General features: G+C 38.1%; 1 protein-coding gene across 5 annotated transcripts in view; it reads left to right on the forward strand.

The window, feature by feature from the left end:
- Positions 1-25,266, forward strand: part of UTRN (utrophin) — a 513,165-nt gene that overhangs the window by 395,167 nt on the left and 92,732 nt on the right. For all 5 annotated transcript variants that reach the window (XM_047733710.1, XM_047733711.1, XM_047733712.1 and 2 more), the window contains 2 exons: positions 9,150-9,279; positions 22,778-23,046. In XM_047733710.1, coding sequence (XP_047589666.1) covers positions 9,150-9,279; positions 22,778-23,046 — 399 coding nt within the window. The remainder of the gene's footprint in view (positions 1-9,149; positions 9,280-22,777; positions 23,047-25,266) is intronic.

Consider the following 25,266-nt stretch of genomic DNA (forward strand, 5'->3'; position numbering starts at 1 on the left):
AGCAGTTTTGGGATGTCAGATGTCTGATTCTGTTTTTCTCTCAAAGAGAAAGGAGAGAATTGGTTGAATATGTTTGATTTAGTTGTACGTCGAAGGACTGGGAAAAAGATAATACATTGTTGGGCTGATCAGTAGAGGAAATTTGGTATTTATATCAAATTAGTGTATGTGACATAATCTGGCTATCCATTTTTGCCATCACAGAGCTTCACTTTGCTGTTTTAGTCTGAGATAAATTGGTTCACAGGAAGACATTATATTTATATGTTTGTTTTCTAAAATCTAAAGTGACACAAGAAAGTTGCAACCTAGTTTTATACTTTCCAAACAATTTCACTTAATTTTGGAGGATCACATGATTCCATTTTTCTTAGAATTAAGTAATTTATCTTGCTAATGGAGGGTTGGATACTGTAACTGGTCATCCAAAGCTGGTAAAGCAGCTAGTACTTTCCTGCACAAGTGATAGAGAATAGAGGCTGTGGGAAGAAGACTGCTGAGAAAGCACACAGATATTGTGTCAAGAAATAACTTTTTCAGGGCACTTGAGTGGCTTAGTTGGTTAGGCGTCTGCTTTTGGCTCGGGTTATGATCCCACAGTCCTGGGATCGAGCCCCACTTTGGGCTCCCTGCTTGGCGGGGTGTCTGCTTGCTTCTCCCTCTGCCTGGTGCTCTCCCTGCTTGTGCTCTCTCTCTCTCACTCTCGTTCTGTCTCAAATGAATAAATAAAATCTCTAAAAAAAAAAAAAAAAAGAAACAACTTTTTCTATGAAGGGCTAAAGGCGATGACCCCTTCCCTCTTCTGCTGCTCAGGTTTATTCCACTTATTCCACGTTGCTTTCTTTGCAGACAAACTTTGTATGGCTACTCCCATTTCTTGGGAGTTCTCCTTCCTTGATTCTGGATTACACAGAAAATGAGAAAGGAACACTTGGCATATGCTAGGAGCAGAAATAAAGACTTTGAGACTATTAGGGTATTTTGTAGTTGAAGTTGGAGAGCAAGGAAGATCCAGATCTTTTTTTTTTTTTTTTTAAAGATTTTATTTATTTATTTGGCAGAGAGAGATCACAAGTAGGCAGAGAGGCAGACAGAGAGAGAGAGGGGGAAGGAGGATCCCTGCCGAGCAGAGAGCCCAATGCGGGGCTCGATCCCAGGACCCTGAGATCATGACCTGAGCCAAAGGCAGAGGCTTTAACCCACTGAGCCACCCAGGTGCCCTGGAAGATCCAGATGTTGGTAGGAAGTTTAGAATTTGTTCCAAGTGCAACAAAGCTATTAGAGGGTTTTAAGCAAGAGAGCCAAAGGATCTGCTTTATTTGTAATTTTAATATTATGGTCTAGAAAACTTTAGGAAAAGTGCATCTCAGTGAACTTTGGCACTTGGTATCCAGACAATTTGGATGATGGGTTTAACGAAAGGAAAGGAGACGTGTGTTCCTTAATGCGGAGGGGATGACACCCACGTGTGTGCCTCTCTTCTCCCCTTGTCGCCCCTTGGTCAGGGCAGTGTGGCAGGTTTCCAGTTTAGGACAGAAGGGGATTTCAGGGATTCCTCTCCTCCCTCCAGGTTTTCTCAGACCTTGTTTTCACATCAAGTGATTTGCAAGGTCCTGCCCATGCCAGTGCTCCAGGAGTAACTGATATTACTGCTCTTTGCTTGGCGGTAACTCAGACACTCCAGTGAACCGAGGCCAAGTTCATGATGAAAATGAACAGCGGATTGACGGGAGAGACTTTCAGACGTAAGCCATCCGAGTCACTTCCTTATGCAGACAGTCCCTGGCTTCACGATGGTAGACTTACAGCTTTTCAACCTTATGATGGGACAAAAGTCATAAGAATTCAGTAGGAACTATACTTCAGATTTTGAACTTGGGTCATTTCCAGGGCTAGCATTAAGCAGGATGTCCCCTCTTGTGATGCTGGGCAGGGGCAGCCAGCCACAGTTCCCAGACCCATGCAGTCACAAGGGTCAACGACCGATCCTACTGACAACCGTTCTCTCTCCAAGCAGCCATCCTGCTTTTCACTTTCAGTACAGCGTTTAATAAATGACACGTGCTCTCCAGCTTTATTCTAAAGTAGGCTTTGTGTTAGGTGATTTTGCTCAGTTGTCAGCTAATGTAAGCGTTCTGAGTGCCTTTCAGGTAGGCTAAGCTAACCTATGATGTTTGGTAGGTTCGGTGTATTCAGTACATTTTTGACTTTCGGTATTTTCAGCATTCAGTGGGGTAACCTCATCATAAGTGAAGGAAGATCTGTACCTTCTTATCCCTTAATCCCCCGTTCTTCTCAATTATAGCAGGTGTCGAGAAGTGTTCTTAGACATTGCAAGAGCATATTGAGAATCTCTTTTTAGGCTTTTAAAATTGAATAAGGAGCAATGAACTCTGATACTCTTGAGTGCCTGACACTCACACCAGTAAGCTGCTGAACAGTACCCTGGGTCTGAAAGGGGGCAGTGAAGTGACAGGAAAGGTGGGCTCTGCTAAGTGGCGTCTGGGGTTTGCAGAAATTCTGTTGAGAATGAAAACCCCCAGATTTTTCTGGTTAAGCTCTGCTATTGGAATCAGGTCTTCACTAATCTGACATTCCAGGCTTCCTTTAGTTTAAATGAGATGCAGAAGCTGCTTAAGGAGGAAAACAATGAGAGACTAGATTACTTCACCTCTTTAATCTGTTTCCTTGAGTTGCTTTTCCCTTAATTACCTTTAATCTAATTCTACTTTCTTTCTCAACACACAGTTGCTTCTGCCCCTTCCGCCTCCCTCCATCTTCTTGATATTTCCTCACGTCCTGTTTGTTCTTCTCTCAAAGATTTGTGGCACTTAACGCATTGTGACCAGCATTCTCTTCTCTTTAGACTAAGTTTCCTGATGATTGGGATCGTGGCTTACTAATTACCATTTCCTCTTATGCTTGGCATATTTCCTTTAGATTATATGAATTTAATATGTTTTAAAATTTTTTATTTTGGTGGAAATCTTTGTTGGAAAATTCGATCATATACTCTTATGCTACTTTAGGATGAGAGAGACATTGGACATTTTCTTATGGCCGTGGGACAATCATTGTGGTCTCCAGTTACGATTCTTGACTTCTGCAATATCTGAAACCATATTTCCTTATGTTAAAAACTTCGGAGCATGCAACTTTTCAAATAGAGTTTCAATTTTAGTTTTTGAAGTTATTTTGTATCTTCTTCCTTGTTACAACTGATCTGGTCTACTGCTTATAGGGTGAAGTTTGATTTCACAGGCGCTGGTTTGGCAGGGGGATTGAGGTCTTCGAACTCTCTGTTAGAATGGAAAGGCCTTGAGTCAGTAAGGGAGCTAGATGTCTACTGTATAAAGAAGTATGTGGTTACTACCAACCAACAAGACTTAACTTCCTTCTAACTGATTCAAAACATTTTCATAGAAGCAGTCACCATCATTCTTTGTTTCTTTGTTTCTTTGTTTCCCCAGCTCTGACAGTGCCAGCCTGCCAAGCCAGGCAGCACTCCCCTCAGGACCTTTGCACTTGCTGTTCCCTCTTCCTGATTGCTCTTTTGCCAGATATTCTTAGGGTTGGCTCCCTCACTTCCTTCAGCTGTTTCTTCAAATATCACTGTTTTGAGATGCCTTCCATGATGACTTATATAAAATATTACTAATCCCCATGCTTCCCCCAGCCCTCCCTTTATCCTGTATGGTAGATTGTTATAATAATAATGAATCATGATTCTCTGCCCCTATGCAGAGGATTCTTCTGCCCCTATGCTGAGGATCACTGCTGTTCCCCTCTCTAAGAAATCCATTGCACTTGCCCATTCTCTTGATTCTACACTGGGCCTCATGATTTGCTTTAAACAGAATGTGGCAGAAGCGCAGATTCTAGAGCTGTACTGTTTGATGTGGTAACTCTTAGCTAGCTCTATGTGACCACTTAAATTAAAATTAAATTAATTACAATTAGATAAAATTTAAAATCTAACCTTAGCAGAAAAGCTTTCAGTTTTTCTCCATTGAGAATGATATTTGCAGTGGGTTTTTCATAGATGGCTTTGATAATATTGAGGTATGTGCCCTCTATCCCTACACTTTGAAGAGTTTTGATCGGGAAGGGATGCTGTACTTTGTCAAATGCTTTTTCAGCATCTATGGAGAGTATCATATGGTTCTTGTTCTTTCTTTTATTAATGTGTTGTATCACATTGATTGATTTGCCGATGTTGAACCAGCCTTGCAGCCCTGGAATAAATCCCACTTGGTCGTGGTGAATAATCCTTTTAATGTACTGTTGAATCCTATTGGCTAGTATTTTGGCGAGAATTTTTGCATCTGTGTTCATCAAGGATATTGGTCTGTAGTTCTCTTTTTTGATGGGATCCTTGTCTGGTTTTGGGATCAAGGTGATGCTACTCCTTTGTGGATGGGTGGACAGATGGGCATAGAGGTTAGACATAAACAGATTACCGTGGGAACTTTTTTGGGAGAAAGAACAGAATTATTATATTATTTTAATAGTAACTTTATTGAGATACTATCCACGCAGCATAAAATATCAAAAAACAGTTCAGTAGCTGTTGGTATAATTACAGAATTGTTCAGCCATCATCACTATCTAGATTTAGAACATTATCCCAAAAAGAAATCCCACACCCACGAGCTATCACTCCCCCATTCTTCCCCCAACCATCCATCCCTAAGCAACCACTGTTCTACCATGTGTTTCTATAAGCTTATCTCTTTCAGCATTTCATAGTGATGGGCTTCTATGTCTGGCATCTTTCATTTACATAACATTTGCAAAGTTCCTCCATTTTGGAGCATGGATCAGTATTTCATTCATTTTTATTGCTGAATAAGGCTTTCATTATATGGGTATACAGCATTTTTTTTTTTAATCTCTTCACCAGTTGATGTTTGGGTTGTCCACATTTTGGCGATAGTGAATAATATTGCTATGAACATTCATATACAAGTTTTTATGTAGACATTACTTTCAGTTCTCTTGGGTAAGTTACCCAGAAGTGGAATTGCTGGGTTACGTGGTAACCCTGTGTTTAACATTTTAAGAAACTGTTGGATTGTTTTTCAAAGTGGCTGCACCATTTTATCATTCCACCTGCAGTATATAAGGGTTCCAAGTTCTTCACATCATTGCCAATACTTGTTATTGCCTGAGAACAGAATTGTTTTGAATGAAAATATAAAGTCATTAAAATAGAAAAATTCCCATTGGATTATGTTATACTCACTAAGGCAGCCCATATATAAGTCATGTGATATTGGAACCTGAAGCTGAATGCCTTTTGTAGCTCTGTATACAAAACAACTCTGTTAGGGTCTAATTATCTTATCATTAATGTTCACCAGGTGGTTAGGAAATGCTGGCTTTCTTTTATGTCTAATTGAGAGGTAAATGATTATTTTTATAATACTGTTGAAAGTTAAACCCATTTCTGACATACAATTAAATGTAATTGAAATAGGACAAATTGAATAATAAAATTAAATTTACAAAATATTGTATGAAATGTATGTTCTTCTGTAGGATATTTAGGTGGTGAGCCAGCATTAAGGCTCGAGCCCCACATTTTCACTTAGTTGGCGTGGTTCCCACGTGCCCACACTTGCCTCTTCTACTTCCCTCCCTGGGCATATCAAAGGAGTTCACGAGACATTTCCCTGCCAACGCCCTTTGCAGAGAGATTGTTTTAAGAAGTGCTGAAGTTTCATGTGGTTAGGAAGGAAAATAGATTCTCCAATCCTGTGGGGCATTCTCACACTCAGATTTGTTTTTCATGAATCTGAGATACCTGACAATGATACTGTAAAAAATGGGAATGTAGATTGGACAGTCATAGCACCCTGCTATCTTGTCCTGCTCTCCCGTAGCTTCCCAGTGCCCATTACTGGTTGTCTCACATGCTCGGTTAGGATTTCATACAGTGGTTTTTGCGACCTGATATCTGCTCAGCTCTTTGGCACTAAATGTTTAAGTTCCCTCAGTGCACACACCATCACACTCCCTTGTTCTTCTGCTAGTGTTTAGTTTCCTCTTTTGGAAGTACTCTTCTCTCTCTACAAGACTCTGTTTAGACACCACCTCCACGAAGAAGTATTTCCGAGCCCCCTAGTTCTACCAGGTCCCAAAGCACTGATGTTGGGGGCCTCGTTTACCACAGTGAAAAATAAAAAGCAAACAAACAAACAAAACAGAAAATGTCCTCAGCCTTGTAGAGCTTATCTTTTATCTGAGAGAAACAAGTGAAAAACAATAACCATAATAACTAAATGCCTACTTTGCTTAGTAGAAGGTGATGGGAAATGCAGTGGATGGGAGAGGTGGAATTCTACATTAAATAGCATGGGTGGGTGGGCTTCACTGAGAATGCCTCTTGGGAGGAAGAATATGCCATGCGGATATCTGAGGAAAAAGCCTTCCAGGCAGAGTCAACAGCAGCCAGTGAAATCTCCTGTCACGAGAGCATCTGTGTTGAATTGGTAAAATTCCAGCCATCAAGGAAGTTGACTGGCTAGTGTTCCCAAGTATCCTTTCTGTAGACAAATATATATTTCCATGTGGGTGTTTGAAATTCTAAAAATAGTTTTAACACAAATCTCTCCGATGCGATTTCCACTCCCTGGACCCCTAGCCAGTGCTCATTTTGTAGACTAATAATAATCCAAAACTCCCCTTTGGGCACTACTGTAACCCTAAATCATACGGATCCTATTATCTTCTTTCTCTGCCAGGAGATCAGGATTCATGCTTCATGAAATACATGCTCCGTAATCACCGTGTGTTTCAGGAGGCCCGCACTGCTTCTGTGCTCCCTTCTCTGAGTCACATTCCTTTATGCTCTGTCTTCTCTCAGTTTTTAATCCCCTTCCCCATCATCACCCAGTTGGTGTTTCCTGGTTTCCCTTTTGTGCCAAATCTGGAAACACTGCCTGGGAATCCTCATCGTATTTGATCAACCAGAAGGCGGAGTTATTCTTCTGGTTCCTTCACTTTCCTTTTAGCAACGTGCATTATATAGGTTCATGTCTGGGACTTTCCTTTCAGAAAGAAGAACTCTGGCACAGCCCTTGCGCATTATTTTAAGAATCTTTACCTCTCCCACACTTACTGGTTAGATTTGGGTTTGGGGGGGAATAAATACTCTGGATCACTAAAGTTTTTATAAATCTGCGTTACCCACTGTTTTTTACTGTTGGCTTTTAAACAACATGCTTTTTCATATCATTATTTTATATTTCCAGGTGCTTTGGGAAGTAGATACCTTAGGAGTATTTTCATCAATCTGGAGCTTTCTGCTTTAACAACACAATAATCTAAATTTTAAAGAATAGGCTCAGGACCTGGGCATGTTTGTATATATTTCTGGATTAAAATGTATTTTCCCTGTTTCTCTACTGTCTCTTCTGTTTCCACATATCAGAGACTTTAAATGTCAGAAGATCGTCTTACTTGTCTTGAATGTCACACCTGGGGACTTCTTCACAAGCCACATTTCTCAGTAGAGATGGTGAGGGTTTTGTCACATAGTCATTTGATGCTCACGAAGCTGCTAACCGATGTGGGGATATGCTGATTTGTGCTTGCCACACAGTCTGGTTTTATAGATGCTATAAAGGTATCTATGGATTTTAGAGAATGTGCTTTTCTGCTGTTCTTCACTTTATTAAATTTTTTGTCAAGATAATAATTGTAAATAGTTTAAAAGTCAAATAATATTCACAGTTCTTACTGGAAAAACCAACGTTCTGTCATTCATCTCCCCTCCCCCTCCCCCACCAGTAATGTTCTCTTTTAAATTCATTACTTGTGAGGCGCTTGGGGAGCGAAGTAGGTTGAGCATCACACTCTTGATTTTGGCTCAGGTCATGACCTCAGGGTCAGGGGACTGAGCTCCTCTCTGCCAGGGAGTCTCTCTCTCCCTCTCCTCCTTTCCCCACCCCACTCCCAACTCACACTCTCTCTCTCTCTCTCTCTCTCAAATAAGTAAAATCTTTACCAAAAAAAAAAAAAATCATTATGGGTGTTTTTCTTATGTTTAGCTCTGGTTTTCACATCAGATGATGATTCTGTTTTTCTAGATTATTTTTCTTTTATTTACTGTGGAAGATGAGGATTTAGCCTGCGAATACCCTGTCATCCCAATATAGTTACCAAAAAAGCTGTTTAAAAAATAGTTGTGTTCAGAAGCAAAAACTGTATTGATTCTAAAATTGTGCTAGAATATGATATTTTAGAAAACAAAAACTGGAGTTTTCGTAATGCGTTATAAGGGAACTGCACTAAAAGCAAAATATTAGAGCCAGGAGGTGTTTATGTATGTAATTTTAAGAGGATAACAATAATACCGGGGCATTCGAATAGCACATGAGAAAATTTTCATTTCCTCTTACCTTGCAGTAGCCAGTGAGTAAGCTTTGTTTTTAAACCCTAGTCAGTTAGAGTCTTAATCACCAAACATTTAATGGGAAGAGAGGTGAAAGGTTAACCCTACTTAAAAGAATGAAAGTACTAAAGGCAGACTGTTCTGAGAACCATAAATTTGCATGGAAAACCTCACAAGGGAAAAATCATAATTGCCTCAGCATGCTAGATGGGACGTATTTGAAGATAATTGGAGACCGTCTTTTATGTGTTCTCTTTGGTTTAGTATTGATTTCGTGTACTTTAATTTGTTTCCATCTTTTAGTTTTTTTCCTTAATATATTCTAAAGAATGTAAAACACTTCTGAGGATCTCATTACTACTTGTGAAATTGCCCGCTCTTGTACTATTGGATGTAATTTTTTTTGCCAGTCTTATAAGAAAAAGGTATCTTTGAACAGGCTATTCTATTTTAGCAGTCTGACAGGAGTAATCACCCTAAAAGCACATTTTGTGTAAGCTCAAATATACTATAACAATTTCCCTTAGGTGAATATTGTAAAGATTTTTGTTTTGCGTCTTTAAGTCCTGTCATCTTTTTGCTTTTATTCATGTTTCGTCATTCATATGTGTAAAATTTATATTTTCACTTCAGAATTTGCTTAAATATTAGTCATTCCCTTGACAAATATGGTCAGTAGTCTAATTGACATGTTTCTTTAGTTGGTGAACATAGTAGGTTACAAATTCAACTTTTGCTTCTCTTTGCAAAGGCCCTGAAACGAGAGTTAAAGGAGAAAGAGTATTCTGTTCTGAATGCTATCGACCAAGCTCGGGTTTTCCTGGCTGATCAGCCAATTGAGGCCCCCGAAGAACCAAGAAGAAACCTACAATCAAAAACAGGTGAGATTGGTTTCTTTCATACGTCATAAAAACACATGTGAAGGGAACAAAATCCTGAAATCAAGCAGGAAATTTCCTTACAGTATTTCAGGATCTGATACTAAAATTTTTTCTTCTAAATGTTAGTTTAATCAAATATGTCATTATTAACAAATATCTAGATTTTTACATTAAAATGAGATGACTGTATACATCAATATCCTTATTTTATAAGGAAATTAACTGCAGACAAATAGATTTAGTAAAAGGCATACTGTAACTAAAGGTAATTTCTTTGAGAAAGAAAAATGTGTATTTCTTATATTCAAACAAATTACATGATAAATGATTGCAACTAGAGGAATGGCATTTAAAATACAATATATATAAATACATAAATAAGCAAAGATTTTTTTAAACTTCTGTGTTTTTAGATTACTTTTTAAAATAAGGCATAAAGTAAAACACCTTTCTTTTAAAAGCAGACAACAGGCTTTATTTAATTTAAAATTAACCTATTCATGTACTGTTTATATACTTTGGCTGAAAATTGAAACAGAAACTACCTTCTCAGCAAATAGCTGTAAACCACACAATAAACTTAAGAGATGAATCGGGGGCCAACATAGATCTTTGTTATGATTTTTCACTGTTGGCAATAAAAGCATTCTGATGCATTTTTAAAAACAAACATGCCATTCAAAATATTTTTTCATCTTTCACTTCACATAGTGAAGACAGACCTAAAAGACTGCCTCATGCTGTGTACAGCAGCATAATTCATGAGCATTTATTACTTGTTAGGAAAGTACAGTTGGAAAATGCTTTTTTTGACTATAGCCGAAACCAGAGCAGACCTTTGGACAAGTAGCCATTTTCCTCGTCATCCTTTGTCAGATCAGCCCTACTTCAACCTGAATAAATTTCCCATCAAGATCATGATAGTCTTAACCCTCTAAGCCTAGCTATGTGTGTCTTTGTACACACACACACACACACACACACACACAGAGCATACCTATCTCTTCTAACTTTCATTTTCTGCGGGCAGCATCATTGTCTTTCCACTCAGCCTACTGGTGACTCAAGTCATTGCTGGGTCTCCACCTTTCAACAAACCCCACAGTGTGCAAATCCCTCCTAATTGTTATTTCTGGCTTTGAAGAAGTACTTCTTCTGAGGATTCTGTTACGTATGTACTGTACACACACACATACATGCACGCAGCCTACACATGCACATGCTAAGTGAATGCGTGGGTGAGCTGATCACCTGTGGGGATGCTTGGGCAGTGGGTGGAAGAGGGAAGACCACTGGGATGGGATTCTCACAGCACCAGGGAGGAGCAAAGCCGCTGCAGGGCACAGTGTGCTTAGGCAGGAGGCGGGGATGAGGGGTTTGTAGGGGCTGTCTGGTTTAGAGAGCAAAGGACCTGGAAAGTCAGAACATTTCAACTCAATATAACAAGAAAGAAGGCACTATTAATTGTTGTTGTTAAACTTGGAAGAAAAATGAGTTCACTCATCTCAACTTTTAGCCAATTTAAAGTCCACCTTAAATCTGCATTTCTTGTCTCCTTGCTTCCCCAGTACTTTCCAGAGCACAGAGGCAACATTTTATGTTAAGCTACTTCATCGCGGTAAAAAAGTGTTATTATATCACTAAAGCTTCACTTTGCTCTAAATTTTCCTTCTCAGTGGGTAGTCACTTTAAGGGGCTTGGTAATAATCGCTTTTTTGCCTTTTTATTTGGCTATTAGATTTGGTATATTTCTAAGCCGCTTTCAGATACTATATTGGGGGTCAAGAAAAAGTCATCTGTTTAACTTTATGATTTTCTTGGTTTTTGTGGGTTTTTTTTTTATGATTAGTAATTTTTATACTTTCCTCCTATACTGATACTGCTTTCTGCAATGCTGGCTGATTTTACCTGCTGTTAAAAGTAAATGAAAGAAAATTATCCATAATAGCTTTTATACCTTTGTTGTTTACCATGAATTTTGTAGAGCTGCTATCAGAAATAGAGAGCATTTGAAGATGAGTTGTACGTGGAGTACTCACTGTGGAGGGGAATAGATCAGGGAGAAATGATTAATGATTTTTTTAAAAAAGATTTTATTTATTTGAGAGAGAGAGAGAGTGAGAAGGGAGAGGGTTAAGAGGGAGAAGCAGACCCCCGAGGACCTGGGAGCCCAATGCAGGACTTGACCCCAGGACTCCAGGATCATGACCTGAGTTGAAGGCAGTTGCTTAATGACTGAGCTACCTAGGCGCCCCTGATAAAATGATTTCTTATTGCATTTAATAAGCAGTTATTTATTATGTTGTATGTACCATGCATAGTGGCACAGCAAAATGGATCCATCTCTCTACTTTTAAGTAACTATTTCAGAAAGTATTTCTCTACGTGACTTTTCTAAATGCCTTTTTTTCTTCATCTCTTTTTTTTTCATTTTTTTTCCATTATTAATTATCTTGTGTATGTGTGTGTGGCAACCTGTGGTGTTTTACTTTATTGTTGAGTATTATAGGTATGAATTGCTCTCAGGAATCTATTAACTGACAAATCCTATGAAAAAGAAAGAAATTAATTATTTCAATGAAATGATAAGTAGCTGATAATCTCATCACATAGGCTCTGCTAGATATTTCCCCTTTCCCCTAGTTTTACTGAGATATAATTGACAGAAAACACTGTAGAAGTTTAAGGTATACAACATAACAATTTGATGTGTGTATAGATTGTAAACCGATTATCATGATAAGTCTAGTTAATATCCATCACCACACACAGTTACAAGTTATATTTCCTTGTGATGGGTACTTTTAAGATCTAATCCCTTGCCACCTTTCATGTATATATATTTTAAATACTCAGTAATCACTACTAACATTACTGCCTTACTTTAAGCCCTTGTCATTTTTTGTTAGGACTAGTGTTAATTCTTTCTTAATTGGTATCTCTGCATCAAATAAGACACTACAGTGATAAATCTGAAACTCAGAACTGGCATTTACTTCCCAGGCTTAAAAACCACCAGTAGCCCCTGGAAGGGCATCTGAGCTCCTTCCCCTGAAGCCCAAAGCTACACAGGGACTTGGCCCCAATTTTCCTGGGTGGCAGGAAAACTGCCTCCTCTCCTGGTTTTTCCTGCCTGTGGGTTTGTATTACCGCAGGAGTTTCTGACTCCTTCCTTGTTTGCCCACCCAGCCCCTGCTCATCCTGTCAGTCAGCGATGGCTCTCTGTCTCCCCAGCTGCCTCCCTCTCTCTGCTCTTCTCCGTGCTTCCCCATCATCTCCCTGACTGTGTTACTGTGTCCAGAGCTCAGCTCTTCTTTTCCTAGTGATCTTTCTCCCTTATGGAGAAGCTGAAAAAGTGTGTAAAATTAACTGAGCAGCCAAAATAAATATTATACAGCAAATACAGTGAAGATCCTACTCGGACTCATGGAAAAGCAGCTCTCTCCGAGGTATTAACTCTTATTTTAGACACTGTTGTAACTAGTTTAACTTGTTTCCCAGTGAATGGTGGGTATGTAGCAAAATGGAAATGACAGGACAGGGAGAATGGTGACAGTGAGCGATGCCTGCTGGCAGTCTGACAGCAAGGAGGAGAAAGAAATTCTAGAACGAATATATGAGGCTTCTAAAATAAAACAAAACAAAGTAGTCTTTGGGGCTTTTTACAATAAAAGGAAATCGAAGCTATGAATTATGGTTTGTTTATTTTTTTATTTTTTTTAAGATTATTTATTTATTTATTTGACAGAGAGAAAGAGAGAGAGATCGCAAGTAAGCAGAGAGGCAGGCAGAGAGAGAGGGGAGGAAGCAGGCTCCCTGCGGAGCAGAGAGCCCGATGCAGGGCTCGATCCCAGGACCCTGGGACCATGACCTGAGCTGAAGGCAGAGGCTTTAACCCACTGAGCCACCCAGGTGCCCTGGTTTGTTTATTTTTGAAGACGGAATATAAATCAGTTAAGAGAAGGCATAGGAATTTACGCTACATTTTGGTATATTTCCTTTTAAAATGGCAACCATAAAAATCTAGAGCTAAATAGGTGAAGTGTGGCTGTCTGGAACCCTAACTCCTCAGAATAATTCATTCTACCTATAAATGGTTCTTAAGTAAATATAATTTTTAATTGAACTGAAATCATCTGAATAATTACAGGTATTTTACAGAGTTCACAGCTTTGTCAGTAGCGCCCGTATCTGGTTGGAGCCACATGGAACTGTTTAATTTGTTTTAATCTGTATCATGTCACTATATTAATTTTCTTTTTAACACAGTTGAATTGTTTTTCATTTGATTTTAATCACCTGGTTTATATCTGTGAAGAGGTAGAATGATAGAAGAGTAAATTTTTCATCATCCTTTTGATTGTTCTTTGCATATCTAAAACCACTCTCATGTTCTCCTAACTACCCCCAACGAGTCAGGTCGATAAAACAGTACGCCTTTTTCTTTCCCTCCCTCTCTTCTTTCCTTCCTCCCTTCTCTCCTTCCTTCCCTCCCCGCTTCCTTTTCAGTAAAAATGCAAACGCCAAGAAAATAATGTGATGCTGAACAACGTCGTGAGCTAATGTAGCATAGATCCAGGAACAGAGCTCAAAACTTCTATGTTGGTGACCTTTCTTAATCCAAAGTATTTTGGCTGGCTTTCACCACATCTCTTATCTCCTCTCTCTCTCTCTCTGCTTATTGGCCACTGTCTTGGCTCCTTCTCCACTTGCAGTGTCTAGAGCCTCTTAACCCTGCACAGCTGTTTCTGGCTTCTCCTTTATTCTCCCAGCCTCCCCTTACTGTTACCCCTTACTGTTCTCAGTCCCAGCTTTTCAGTTCCTTTTGAGAACCACATGTCTGCCCAGGGAAGGTAGACGTACAGGCCATCTGGGGATTCAGTCACAGTCAGCCTTAGCCCACTCTGGCCCCCAAACCTCTTGAGATAATCAGAGAGTACACGTGCCTTCTCACCTATTTGTCACCTACAGTTCAGGTTAAAGGTCGGATTTGCAGAGATGTCCCTCTCTCCACACCGCATTGGGATGCCTGCACACGTGCGCACATGTGCGTGTATATTTTATGATTTGAGGTTAAGGTATCAGCTGCTAAATAAAACTTACAGAGGATAGTTCACCTCTGAAAGTGTTTACAAAGTTGTGCAATTTATTGTATATTTAGATCTAGGAAAGCTCTTTTTCTCTTCTCAGCTTTTCATTTTTAAGATAAAGAAGATTGCATTATTGTCTTCATCAATTTCCCCATGAATCTTCTTTAAAAACCATGCCAGTTAAGGCATTACTATTGCTACAATTAGTATTTTATTCTAGACTGTCTGAACATTATTTCTTTTTTGGTCTGGTATACTTGGTTAGTTGATTTTGTTTCTTTTCATTATAGTCCTGGAAAAAAAGACATCTCTTAGTTTATTGTAGTCTTTTTCTGCTTTGTGTGTGTGTGTGTGTGTGTGTGTGTGTATACTTTGTATAATTAGGTATGACTGTACTTGTGATTAATGGTTATCGTTTTTTCAGATGCTAAAATATTAAGGGTTAACATTTTTCCTCTTTGGTCATTGACAGCTGGCTATTTACATTTACTGGTAGTATGTTAACTCAGGGTGTAGTGTTTTCTTTGAATTACTTAATGATTCATAGTATTTTAGATAGCCAATTATTAGGAGTACTTTTCTCCTATGTGAAATTTATATGTGATATAACAAAGAAGTAATAAGTGACATTTTTTAGTCCACTAGGTCAGTCCATTTTATGCCAATGTTAGCAAACTTATGCAAATAAAATTTCATGATCATTAAATGAGTGCAATGTGAAACTGTCACACAGTTTAGTAGAAGTTACTTTTATACTGATTCTTAGTATGACTTAGGTTTACAAAAAAAGATGGCAGTAACTATTTCCTTGCAACTCATAAAATGAGACCAAATTACACATTATAGCGTAAGTAATTAGGCTCGTAAAACTGATGGGTGTTTTTTCCCAGGGCATTTTTGCTTTCCTAATTCCAGCTTTATTAATTAGGACCCTAGTCATAGTAAATGGCAGATACCCAACTTCCGTAAGTGTAGACACAAGGGGAAATGTATTAGCCTCCATAGCTAAATTACAGGAAGGGCAAGGTCACAGCCGGTCACAGGGCCTAGAATGCCACTCAGAAGATTGTTCTTTCTGTCCTCCTTTCTCTTTTTACAAGTTTTGATTTTCTTAGCTGTCCTCTAACCATCTACCTTATGACCTCCTACCAGGGAGGGTCAGCCTTTGTTAGCTCCAGCACATCACCGGAGAAGGCTCTGATGGGCTCAGCTTGAGTACCATGGAGCTCAGGGTCTACTGGGATTTGTATGCCCATGCTATAAACAGGCGCTTCCAGTGGGCCAGGTGTCTCACATGCCTTGTCTCCCGTAATCCCTGTAACAACTCCCTGAGATGTGAATACTGTTACCACCCATTTGACAGATGAGGAAACAAAGGTTTTATGGGGTGTGGAAGCACACTGTAACTCAGGACAGAGCCGGGGCGCCATGTTGGCTTAGTCGCTAAACTTGGCGCTCTTCACCACCATGGTATACCCTCTTCATTTTACCCCAGTAATCCTAAGTGCTTCCAGCTATTTAGTCAAAGTAATTTTCTATATTCTGCTACTTTAAAAGAAATTTCATACAGTAATTAAATATATTTTGTAACCCTTTACTTTTCCCTTTACTATTGCTCATTCTGTACTGAAATATCAGGCTGCTTAATCAGATGGCATCCAATTCACTGATTTCCCTAGCATCAAGGGAGGAGGTGGTTAGGCAATATTAGACTTTTTAATTTTCATATAAAAACTTGAAGGATAAATAATAGCTTTCAGGCCTTATAGACCAAGACAATAATTTAATTAGCTTCTCAAGTCCAAATTAGATTAGTAATGTGGTAATGCATGAAAAAGCACAGAAAAATATAATGTTGCTTTTTCAGTGTTCCTTAACTACAGAGCAGCAATGTGATCCTTCCCCAATTAAAGTTCTATAATGTATATATGGATGTAATGAATCTAGTCTTCAGCTTTCCTAAAATATGTGAGTTGGCTGACTAAGCCCACTGATGGGGTAAAAATTTCAAAAACTTTTTTGCATGATAATGAATGCCATAGTAATGAAATCCAAATTAAATAAACAAATCAACATTCTTGATGAAGAATTATATGATAACAAAGTTTAGTTTGATGGGCACAGCATTTTAAATTAATTGTTCACCATCAGCTATGTTCTCTAATCATTATTGCAACCATCCGTAAATTACATTTGCCTCATAAAAAAGAGGGCAGTATTTTACATGTATGTATTTTATTGTAATTGACATTTGGGATGTTACTTTTTTTAATTTAAAGTATAGGAGGATACTAAACTCTTTTAATGGAGTAGTATACTTATCTTGTTTTTGTTGTTCCTCTTGAAAGCTGGAATATTCAAGAGTGAGTTAAAGGGTTTGCCATTTTTCAAAAAGTTTAATGCAAACAAAGGCATAAAATTTTCTCTTCAGTTAAACTTCTTACTTATTATGGCAGTACATCAACGTAAGACGGGCCTAACTTCTTTTGTAAGAATGGCTAAGTATTCTAGGTACTGAGGATGTGATAGTGAACAAAACATATCCTTCCCTCCTGGAGTTTACATTCCCAGTTTCCCTTCTTTCTTCCCAGTACCATCCCCCAGCCCCCAGGGACTTGTCTACTACTGTCCAGCACTCATCAATGACTTGAAAAAATTATAAAGCAGTCATTAGTATGAGGAAATTCAGGGAATATTCAGTTACAGAAAATTGAAAGTTGGATGATCTCAGGTTGCTTAGCCAGGTCTGTTCCAGGGTGTCTCTGATGTTCCTGCTCCTTTCCTTGGAGGTTAATTTTCTTAATGATCTGTCTGTCCTCCTTCCTCAATTCAATGCTGGGTTTATTTACATTGGCTTACTTTACAGGAAGAATAAAACTTAAAAGTGTCCAGACTTGGGTTCTATCTCCATTAACTTCTGATCAGATGTACCATTCATCTCCTTCCACAGTGTGCTCTGACTTTCTGGTTTCCTCTCTGTTTTCCTTCCCTCATTAAGACCTTGTATGTGGGTTTTTGTGGAAGATACTCTCTAAAGGTCTTTATCTTGGAGTTCCTGCTTTTCTCTAAATGTATCTATTCACCCGTCCTCTTTTTCTTAAGGATTTGAGAAGTCCCTTGGCAACGTGGATGGATTCATATCATCTTTATGATGTTCCTACTAAAAGATTTAGGTAACACATTAGCAGGTTAATCTAGTCTGGGTCATCTCTTAATATTGTCACTCTTATAATGTATTAGATGAACATAATTAGAAATATTACAGTAATCAGCTGATGGCCCTTGATGGTGTACTTGTAATCTGTTTCATAATGATTGTTATCATCACACAAAATAGGAAATGGGTGGAGTCCTCTTAAACATTGATCATCAGAGGGATTGAGTTAATCTTAATCATGTAATCAGAAAACGTGGAGAGAATATATATCCCGTTATTTTAATCAGAAGCATCTTTTGGTTATGAAGGTAAGAGAGAAATGGAGGACAGGTAAAGAGAGAGATAGTAAGAGCCTACGGGGATGCTGTTTTGTGTGTGTGTGTGTGTGTGTGTGTGTGTGTGTGTGTGTGTGTGTTTTGTTCCTGTGAATTCTTGTTGGTTAATATATTGGTTTGCTTATGTAAAAATCCCTAGAGATGTCTAGTGATACGGGGATGCTGTTTTGTGTGTGTGTGTGTGTGTGTTTTGTTCCTGTGAATTCTTGTTGGCTAATATATTGGTTTGCTTATGTAAAAATCCCTAGAGATGTCTAAACCTCCCAGACTTAGTAATAAAATCATAAAAGGAATCATAAAAGAAATGAACCATTTTTTGAGGAGCTCTTATGTGCCAGGCATGTGCCAGTAGCTTTACAGTAATTAACTGAAGTTCAAAGAGATAAGGAATATATTTATTATTATGTAACTTGTTAGTGTTAGAACTGGCATATGATCTCTTAGTCTTTCCTTACACTAGATTGTCCAGGAGTAAAAATGCTACTCTGGAAGGTTTGTTTTGTTTTTGTTTTGTTTCTATATTTGCTTGCCTTAATATTTCCTTTTCATCGCTTGGTAAAATACAAGATTATAGATTCATGTAAAAAAAAAAAGCAAACAGTAAAAGTAAGATATTTGGAATTACCAAATTAAAAAAAAAAAAACCTTCGTAAGGTTTGTCCTTCTCTTTGACAGTAAAGACCACTTTATATGGGCATAGGGAGGAGGAAGGAAAAATAAGTGGAATATAAAGTTTAGTATTCTCAGTAAAGAGTTAAGCTAAAAGTTCCATTGAGCCCAACTCGGTACACTAATTATATACTGAGGACATACTGGTCTCTAGACTGGGTATTGCTGAAACCAAGATGGAAAGAAAGAAAACTTGAATGACATATGGGTTAGAACCTATTCACAATGGAGATTATATACGTCAATTTCATTTGGAGAAAGAAGATCCAATGAATATGGAAGATCATTATTTAAAGCAACTGGGGTGATTCTAATAAAGTTCTGTATTATTTCATAGGAGAAACATATACTTTCCTTATTGTAAAATGTTTTTGTATAAGCACACATAAGGAGATTGTTTTCCTTTCTACTGTTAAGATTTCTTTGAGATGTATGGTGACTTTGGCTTTCTTATAGAATTGAATTTTAAAGTTAAAAGAACCCATTGGAATAAAAATGATTTCCCAGCATGAGAAAATAGGGTTCCCACTTGATAAAAGTGAGTTGAGCAGGTCATTTACCTCTCCTAGGAGCCAAGGGCATGATGGGGTCAGGGCTGGCCCCAACCCTAGTCTCTGCTCTTTGTCCTGCTTTGTTCCACCTGCATTTCAGGGAACCATGGCACAGCCTTTCTCAGCTATGGTGTAGAAGATACTGAGGTATAAATGCCACCAATTAATTTGCATAGTTGAAGAATAAAGATAATTGGACAAGAGAGAAAAATTCAGGATTGATCATTGCTTTCTACTCTCTTTTGTCTTTTTCTTCTCTCTTCTTTCTAAAAGGTAGTTATTAATTCTTCCTAAAAGATAGTTATCTATTGTAACACAATAAAGAAATCACTATTTCAATTACATAAATATGGAATTAATATAACAATATTTATAATAAAATTAATCTATTATATATTATGTATAAATACATACTATGAATGTAGAAAGTAAATAAAATTGCACCCTCAATGTTTGGTCAGTTAAATAGGAAGGCCTGAAGAGAAGGGAGAACCAGAATGCTGCCTCTCAAAAAATCCAGAGAAGGACACACACACACACACACACACACACGCACGCACGCACACACACGCGCACACACACAAACACACATACTACAGGGAATAGGAAAGTGACAGAAAAAGCTACTCTGGTCTGAAAATTGTCAGTAAATTTATTTGGTTTTTATCCTGCTGTTTCCTCCTTCTCTCAGATTAGCCTCTATTACTGCCTTTTCAAATGCAAATTAGATTACCCTCTTATCTCTGAGCTTCATTTGCTCACTGGGCCTTCAGGATTTAGTGGCCCTGCCATTGCGTGAAAATGACACAACAACTCATCGGAGTGGAAATACTCCAGCTTCAGTAGCGGAGACCAGAGAAATCAATTTGTAAGCCAAGAAGCTGGCAGTGCTTTGTCCTGACAACACATTACAGTCATCTGGGGAGCTTTTAAAATATATCCACGCTGCCCTTCACCGGTGACCAACTAAATTTGAGTCTCTTGGGGTGTTTTGGGGGTGGGCCCTCTGGGGATCAGTATTTAAAAACCAACAGGCAAACAGACTCTCAGGGGGGTTTATAGTACATCCCCCAAATTCTGAACCACTGGGTCCAAAAGATTCTCCACTCCTGCCTGAGGGTCTTAAAATTTATGGCAAAAAAAAAAATCTCTTCAGAAATTTTGAAGGGAACTTTCTTCTTTGGTTTTCAAATAACTAGAGGATTTTGAAAATGCAATTATATCCCTTTATTGTTTTCTTCTTTTATGCCTTTTTTTTTTTTTGCTGTTTTTTAATTTGTTTTTCTATTCTCTTGCCCCACATTGTCATAACATGGTATTTTATATTTTGCTGTTTATTACCTGTATCACAGACATTCTGGAAAGTTTTTGTTTGGTTTTGCTCTTCTCTCTGTTTCTGGTTTAAAGTACGCATTAAACTGAGATTGGTACTGTAATAGGAGGTACTTTTCTTCAGACTCCATGATCAGTTAATCTGTATCCTTTCTGGCAAACAGATGGGGAATTGAACATACAGCTTTTCTTTTCTTCTGAGGAGCTGCTTGAGTAGGGATTATATAATAAATACCACAAAAGGACTGCTCCATCAAAAGATTTTACATTTAGTGAAGACAAAAATGTCCCAGCCATGCCAGGTGTTTTGTCACAGGACAAAGACCCCGTGTGTCTCCCTGCCAGGTTATTCAGTGACTGACTCAGAAGCAGTTTTTACTTTATCCAGGCGAAAAAAATCATCATAATTAAGTTGTCTGTTCAGAAATTAGTACTGTATCTTTTTCTTTTACAAAAGCCAGGGAAACATGAGTGCTTAAAATAGATCTTTGAAAAAGACCACGTGACTTATTAACAAACACAGGTGCTACTATCATAAAAATTAGCACTCCTTTTCTCATGGGGCTATTAAGGATGATTTTTTTTTCACCTCACATAAATAACATTTATTTGTTTTTTATATTTTATATTATTTATATGGAAGCATTTATGTAGATGAGGCATATAAAAATAAAGCGTTTTATGTTTATGTGAAATACATTTCATGTAAATGTTCTATATTTCTCATTTTCTAGGTAAGGATTTAAATAAGGGCTGCCTAATGACGTACCTTTCCTCCAGTACTGTTGTAAGGGACTGTATCCCAGCTCAAGCATTCCTAGAGGCTGGGCGTTTACTTCACTTGTTTTCTTAATTTCTCCCTTACTGGTGGGTTCTGTCTATCTGCCTATCATGACACAGCAGCTCTCTCTCCTCAGTTCAGTTACCAAGGACTCTGTGTAGCCTTTAATACTTGAGCAGTGCGACCCGGAGTTCTGTGGCTGCTAAACTCTTCATGGTCCATTTGGTTCCTAGAGATTTATTACAGTTGTTTTCAAGTCTAAATATTGATTTCTAGAATTTTCTGGAAATGTGTTCTGTCCCCTTCAGCTTGACTTTTAAATAATACTAAAGAAAGACAGGAGGATGAATTTATGTTGAAGATGAAAGTTACTGTTCAGGAGAGCTCACTTTAGTCCATCTGACCATGAAGTTCATCTTACCAGGAAGTTCAGTAAACTTCAGTTAATTTTTACCAACAATTTGAAATATTTTGCAGTGAAGGGAAGTTGCTAATGTGATTGATACTAAAAGATGGGATATTATTACAAAGAAGAATAAGTATATCTGTCTTAAATTCTCTACAGCTTACGTTGATTATGTGTTTCTGCCTGGCCTCTGTTTTTAGTGGACAAGCGGGACAGCCATCAAAGCAGCGACATAGGAAAGGGGGCACCCTTGGGTATTGAGGGAACTGAGACCCAGGAGTGTTTAGCTGGAGAGCTCTCCAACCGGCTGTGAGGGTGTCTGCTCTGTGTTCATCGAATATCTCTGTCCTGGTCCTGTCAGCTTCTCATCACTGTTTCTGAGATCTCTGTGTTTCTGGGTTTGAACTTGACTTCCATTTCTTTCTGTATCTTTTCCTTGTCTTCTGGAATCTTACTCTTCCTTCCTGTCCCTGCAGGGCCTTGCATGGTGCTTACCCTTTCCTGTCTGAAAGTCTAACTTTTTTTATTTCAGACATCCTAGAAACCATTTTGCTGTATGAAATATTTGGGATGATCCTTGAAATTTTTCTATCTTCCCATTGAAATGTTTGTGGACATGCTACACATGTCTGGACTACAGAAATTGCCCTCTATTAAAGATGAACTGCCAGACACACTCAGCAATGATGAAGTATCTAAGACAGATTATTTGTCTTCAGTTACTGTTTTAAGAAACATGATCAATTAATCTTATTTTCTCAGTCTTTCCTCATAACTGAAAGCTATTTCTCTCCTAACTATACTTCCCATTTTGATTGAGGACAACGAAAGACTGTCTTTGGATTTTATAGAAGTGAATTTATGTTAAAGAAAAACATTTTTTGAGGGATTGTGTTACATTTCAAGGTTTATAAGTATATTGAAATTCAAAAGTCACTAAAACAATGGGGCCATTTATTACTCTGAGTAGCTATTTTCTTCTTTGGGAAGTAGCAGGGAATTAATTGGTGATGGGAGTATAGAGAAATGTTTTCTTCCCCTGGCTCATATAAACTGTGTCTCCATGAACCTGGTAGCAAACCCTTACAAAAGGTGGTGTTCTCACTTGGTTATTGATCAGACTTCCAAATATTCTTCTTCTTCTTCTTCTTCTTTTTTTTTTTTTTTTTAACTACAGAATTGACTCCTGAGGAGAAAGCCCAAAAGATCGCCAAGGCCATGCGCAAACAGTCCTCTGAAGTCAAAGAGAAGTGGGAAAGTCTAAACACGGTCACCAGCAATTGGCAAAAGCAAGTGGACAAAGCACTGGAGAAGCTCAGAGACCTGCAGGGCGCCATGGATGACCTGGATGTTGACATGAAGGAGGTGGAGGCCGTGCGCAATGGCTGGAAACCCGTGGGAGACTTACTCATCGACTCCCTGCAGGACCACATCGAAAAAACCATGGTCAGTCTCAGTGCCTCAGATAAAGGATTTTAAGAAATGTTTTATTGTTGAATCTAACACAAAGAAAGTCACATGTAAAAACCATTGTAAGGCATTTTATGAAGCCAACCCCGTCACAACTCCATCAAAATCAGGGTAGAGAGATTTTTTTTTCCAGTCACGACAGATGTTTTCCATATGCCCCTCACCATCAGAACCCCCTCCCCACCAAAATAACAATGAACAAGACTTTCACATTAATTTACTTTCCTTTTTCTTTTTTAAATTTATTTATTTACTTTTAAATATTTTATTTATTTATTTGACAGAGAGCAAGACAGTGAAAGAGGGAACACAAGCAGGGAGAACAGCAGGCAGAAGGAGAAGCAGGCTTTCCACTGAGCAGGGAGCCCAATCCGGGACTTGACCTGAGCCAAAGGCAGACACTTAACAACTGAGCCATCCCGCCGCCCCAGCTTTTATTTATTTATTTTATCCTTTTTTTCCACCCAACTCTGTGTCCCTAAACACTTCACTACTTTAAAAAAAAGTAATGCAAAGTCCTGTTTAATCTCTAGATTTCCCCTCTATCCCTTTTATGTTTTGTTTACAATGTTTAAGAAACTGAATTGTGTGTTTTATAGTATTTCTTTCAGCCTGGGTTTTGTAGAATGGCATCCACGTCATGAAATTGGGCAGGTTCCTTTCTACTCTGTATTTTCTGTAAACTGGTAGTTGGATTTAGGGACTTAATCAAAAACATACTGTTTTGCTGAGGACTCTAATGTTCAATTTTTCTCTCACTGTCTGAGTAGATTATGAAAGGATTAGCTTAGCTATAAATTTTGTTTGTGGTCAGGAATGACCCAAAGTTAAGGCTGATAGATCTGTGATCTTGAGCTCCTTTGGCTCCCACATTCTAGAACATATCCAGAAAAAAAATTAATAGAATTTAGGCAGTAAGAGACACAGTAGTCAGGTTTGTGGTAGCATAGCAACCTCTATATTAGGTAGTCATGAGTCAGATCAAAGAATAAACTAAAGAAACATCAAAAGGTGTTAGACTGACAATATCAATATCATAAATGTGATTTTTACTGCAAAAGACCTATCTTTTGTGCACGGACATTGGATAACATTTTCCCTGTGTTTATGCATGTGGTTAAAAAGGAAGGAGAAAGGGTCTAGGAAATGAAATGAACATGCAGGCAAATTATATAAGCAAATACATGTGTGTGTAGATATGGGAATAATAATGACTAGCATTTATTGAGGCATACTGTGTGCCAAAAACTGTTCATAGCCAGTTTACATGGATACCTCTTTTAATCCTCACACCAACCCAACAAGACAGGTATATTATACCCATTTCACAAATGGTAAAAATGCAGATATTGCTCAAGCCCACACAGCTGTTAAGTGGTAGAGTTTTCATGATTTCTTCCTTGCTCTTCTCTTTCATTGTAGGGACCTCACTCATACTAATGTAATTAAGTGCAACTGGAATTCAAAACTTTGAAAGTTACATGTTACATTTTAAACTTAAAAAAAGTTTCACTACTAAAAGAGTGTTAGTATCTGCCACCTTTCATTATAAATTTACATAAATGTGCAGAACTCTATGAATTAAGTAGGCTTCTTCCTACAGCTCTGGTGTCCTGAAAACCATTTCCATGGGCGAATCTGAGTTTCAAATAATGAACCGAAAATAAAGCCTTTTAGTAGAGGTTCTCTGGAAGTTAAACACTTCTTGCGATTTAAAAGATGGTCTTTAAATGCTGGAAATCTTCAATTCAGTGGTCTATGAACAGTATATTTTTTTGGACTACAAAAATGCCTCTTGGTTAGAGCAAGAATTTACCCACTTCAATTTGAAAGTATCAATTTTTAATGCAGGATGGTTAGTGTTGAAGGAAAATGAAAAGTTGTATCTGGGCTTGTTAAAGACCTAAAAGTTTGGGAGTTGTTATTCCCATCTGACTAAAGAAATTACCCGTCTCTCTATCCAAATCCTTTTGTTCAAATCTCTACTAAAGTGGAAAGCCAGGAAAAACACAATTAATATTTAAGAGGAAGGAATAAACTGTGGATTAAAATATTTTCACATCTTATTAAGAAAAGGGAAAATAAAAACCCATGTCTCATTAAACCAAATAAAATGGATTCAAAGTCTGGGATTTTGCACATGTACTCCAAAGTATACGTCAAATCCCACTGAAGCTATTGGCAAATAAAAATAAG

Source organism: Lutra lutra, chromosome 6 (genome assembly GCF_902655055.1).
Source record: "Lutra lutra chromosome 6, mLutLut1.2, whole genome shotgun sequence".
Taxonomy (NCBI): Eukaryota; Metazoa; Chordata; class Mammalia; order Carnivora; family Mustelidae; genus Lutra; species Lutra lutra.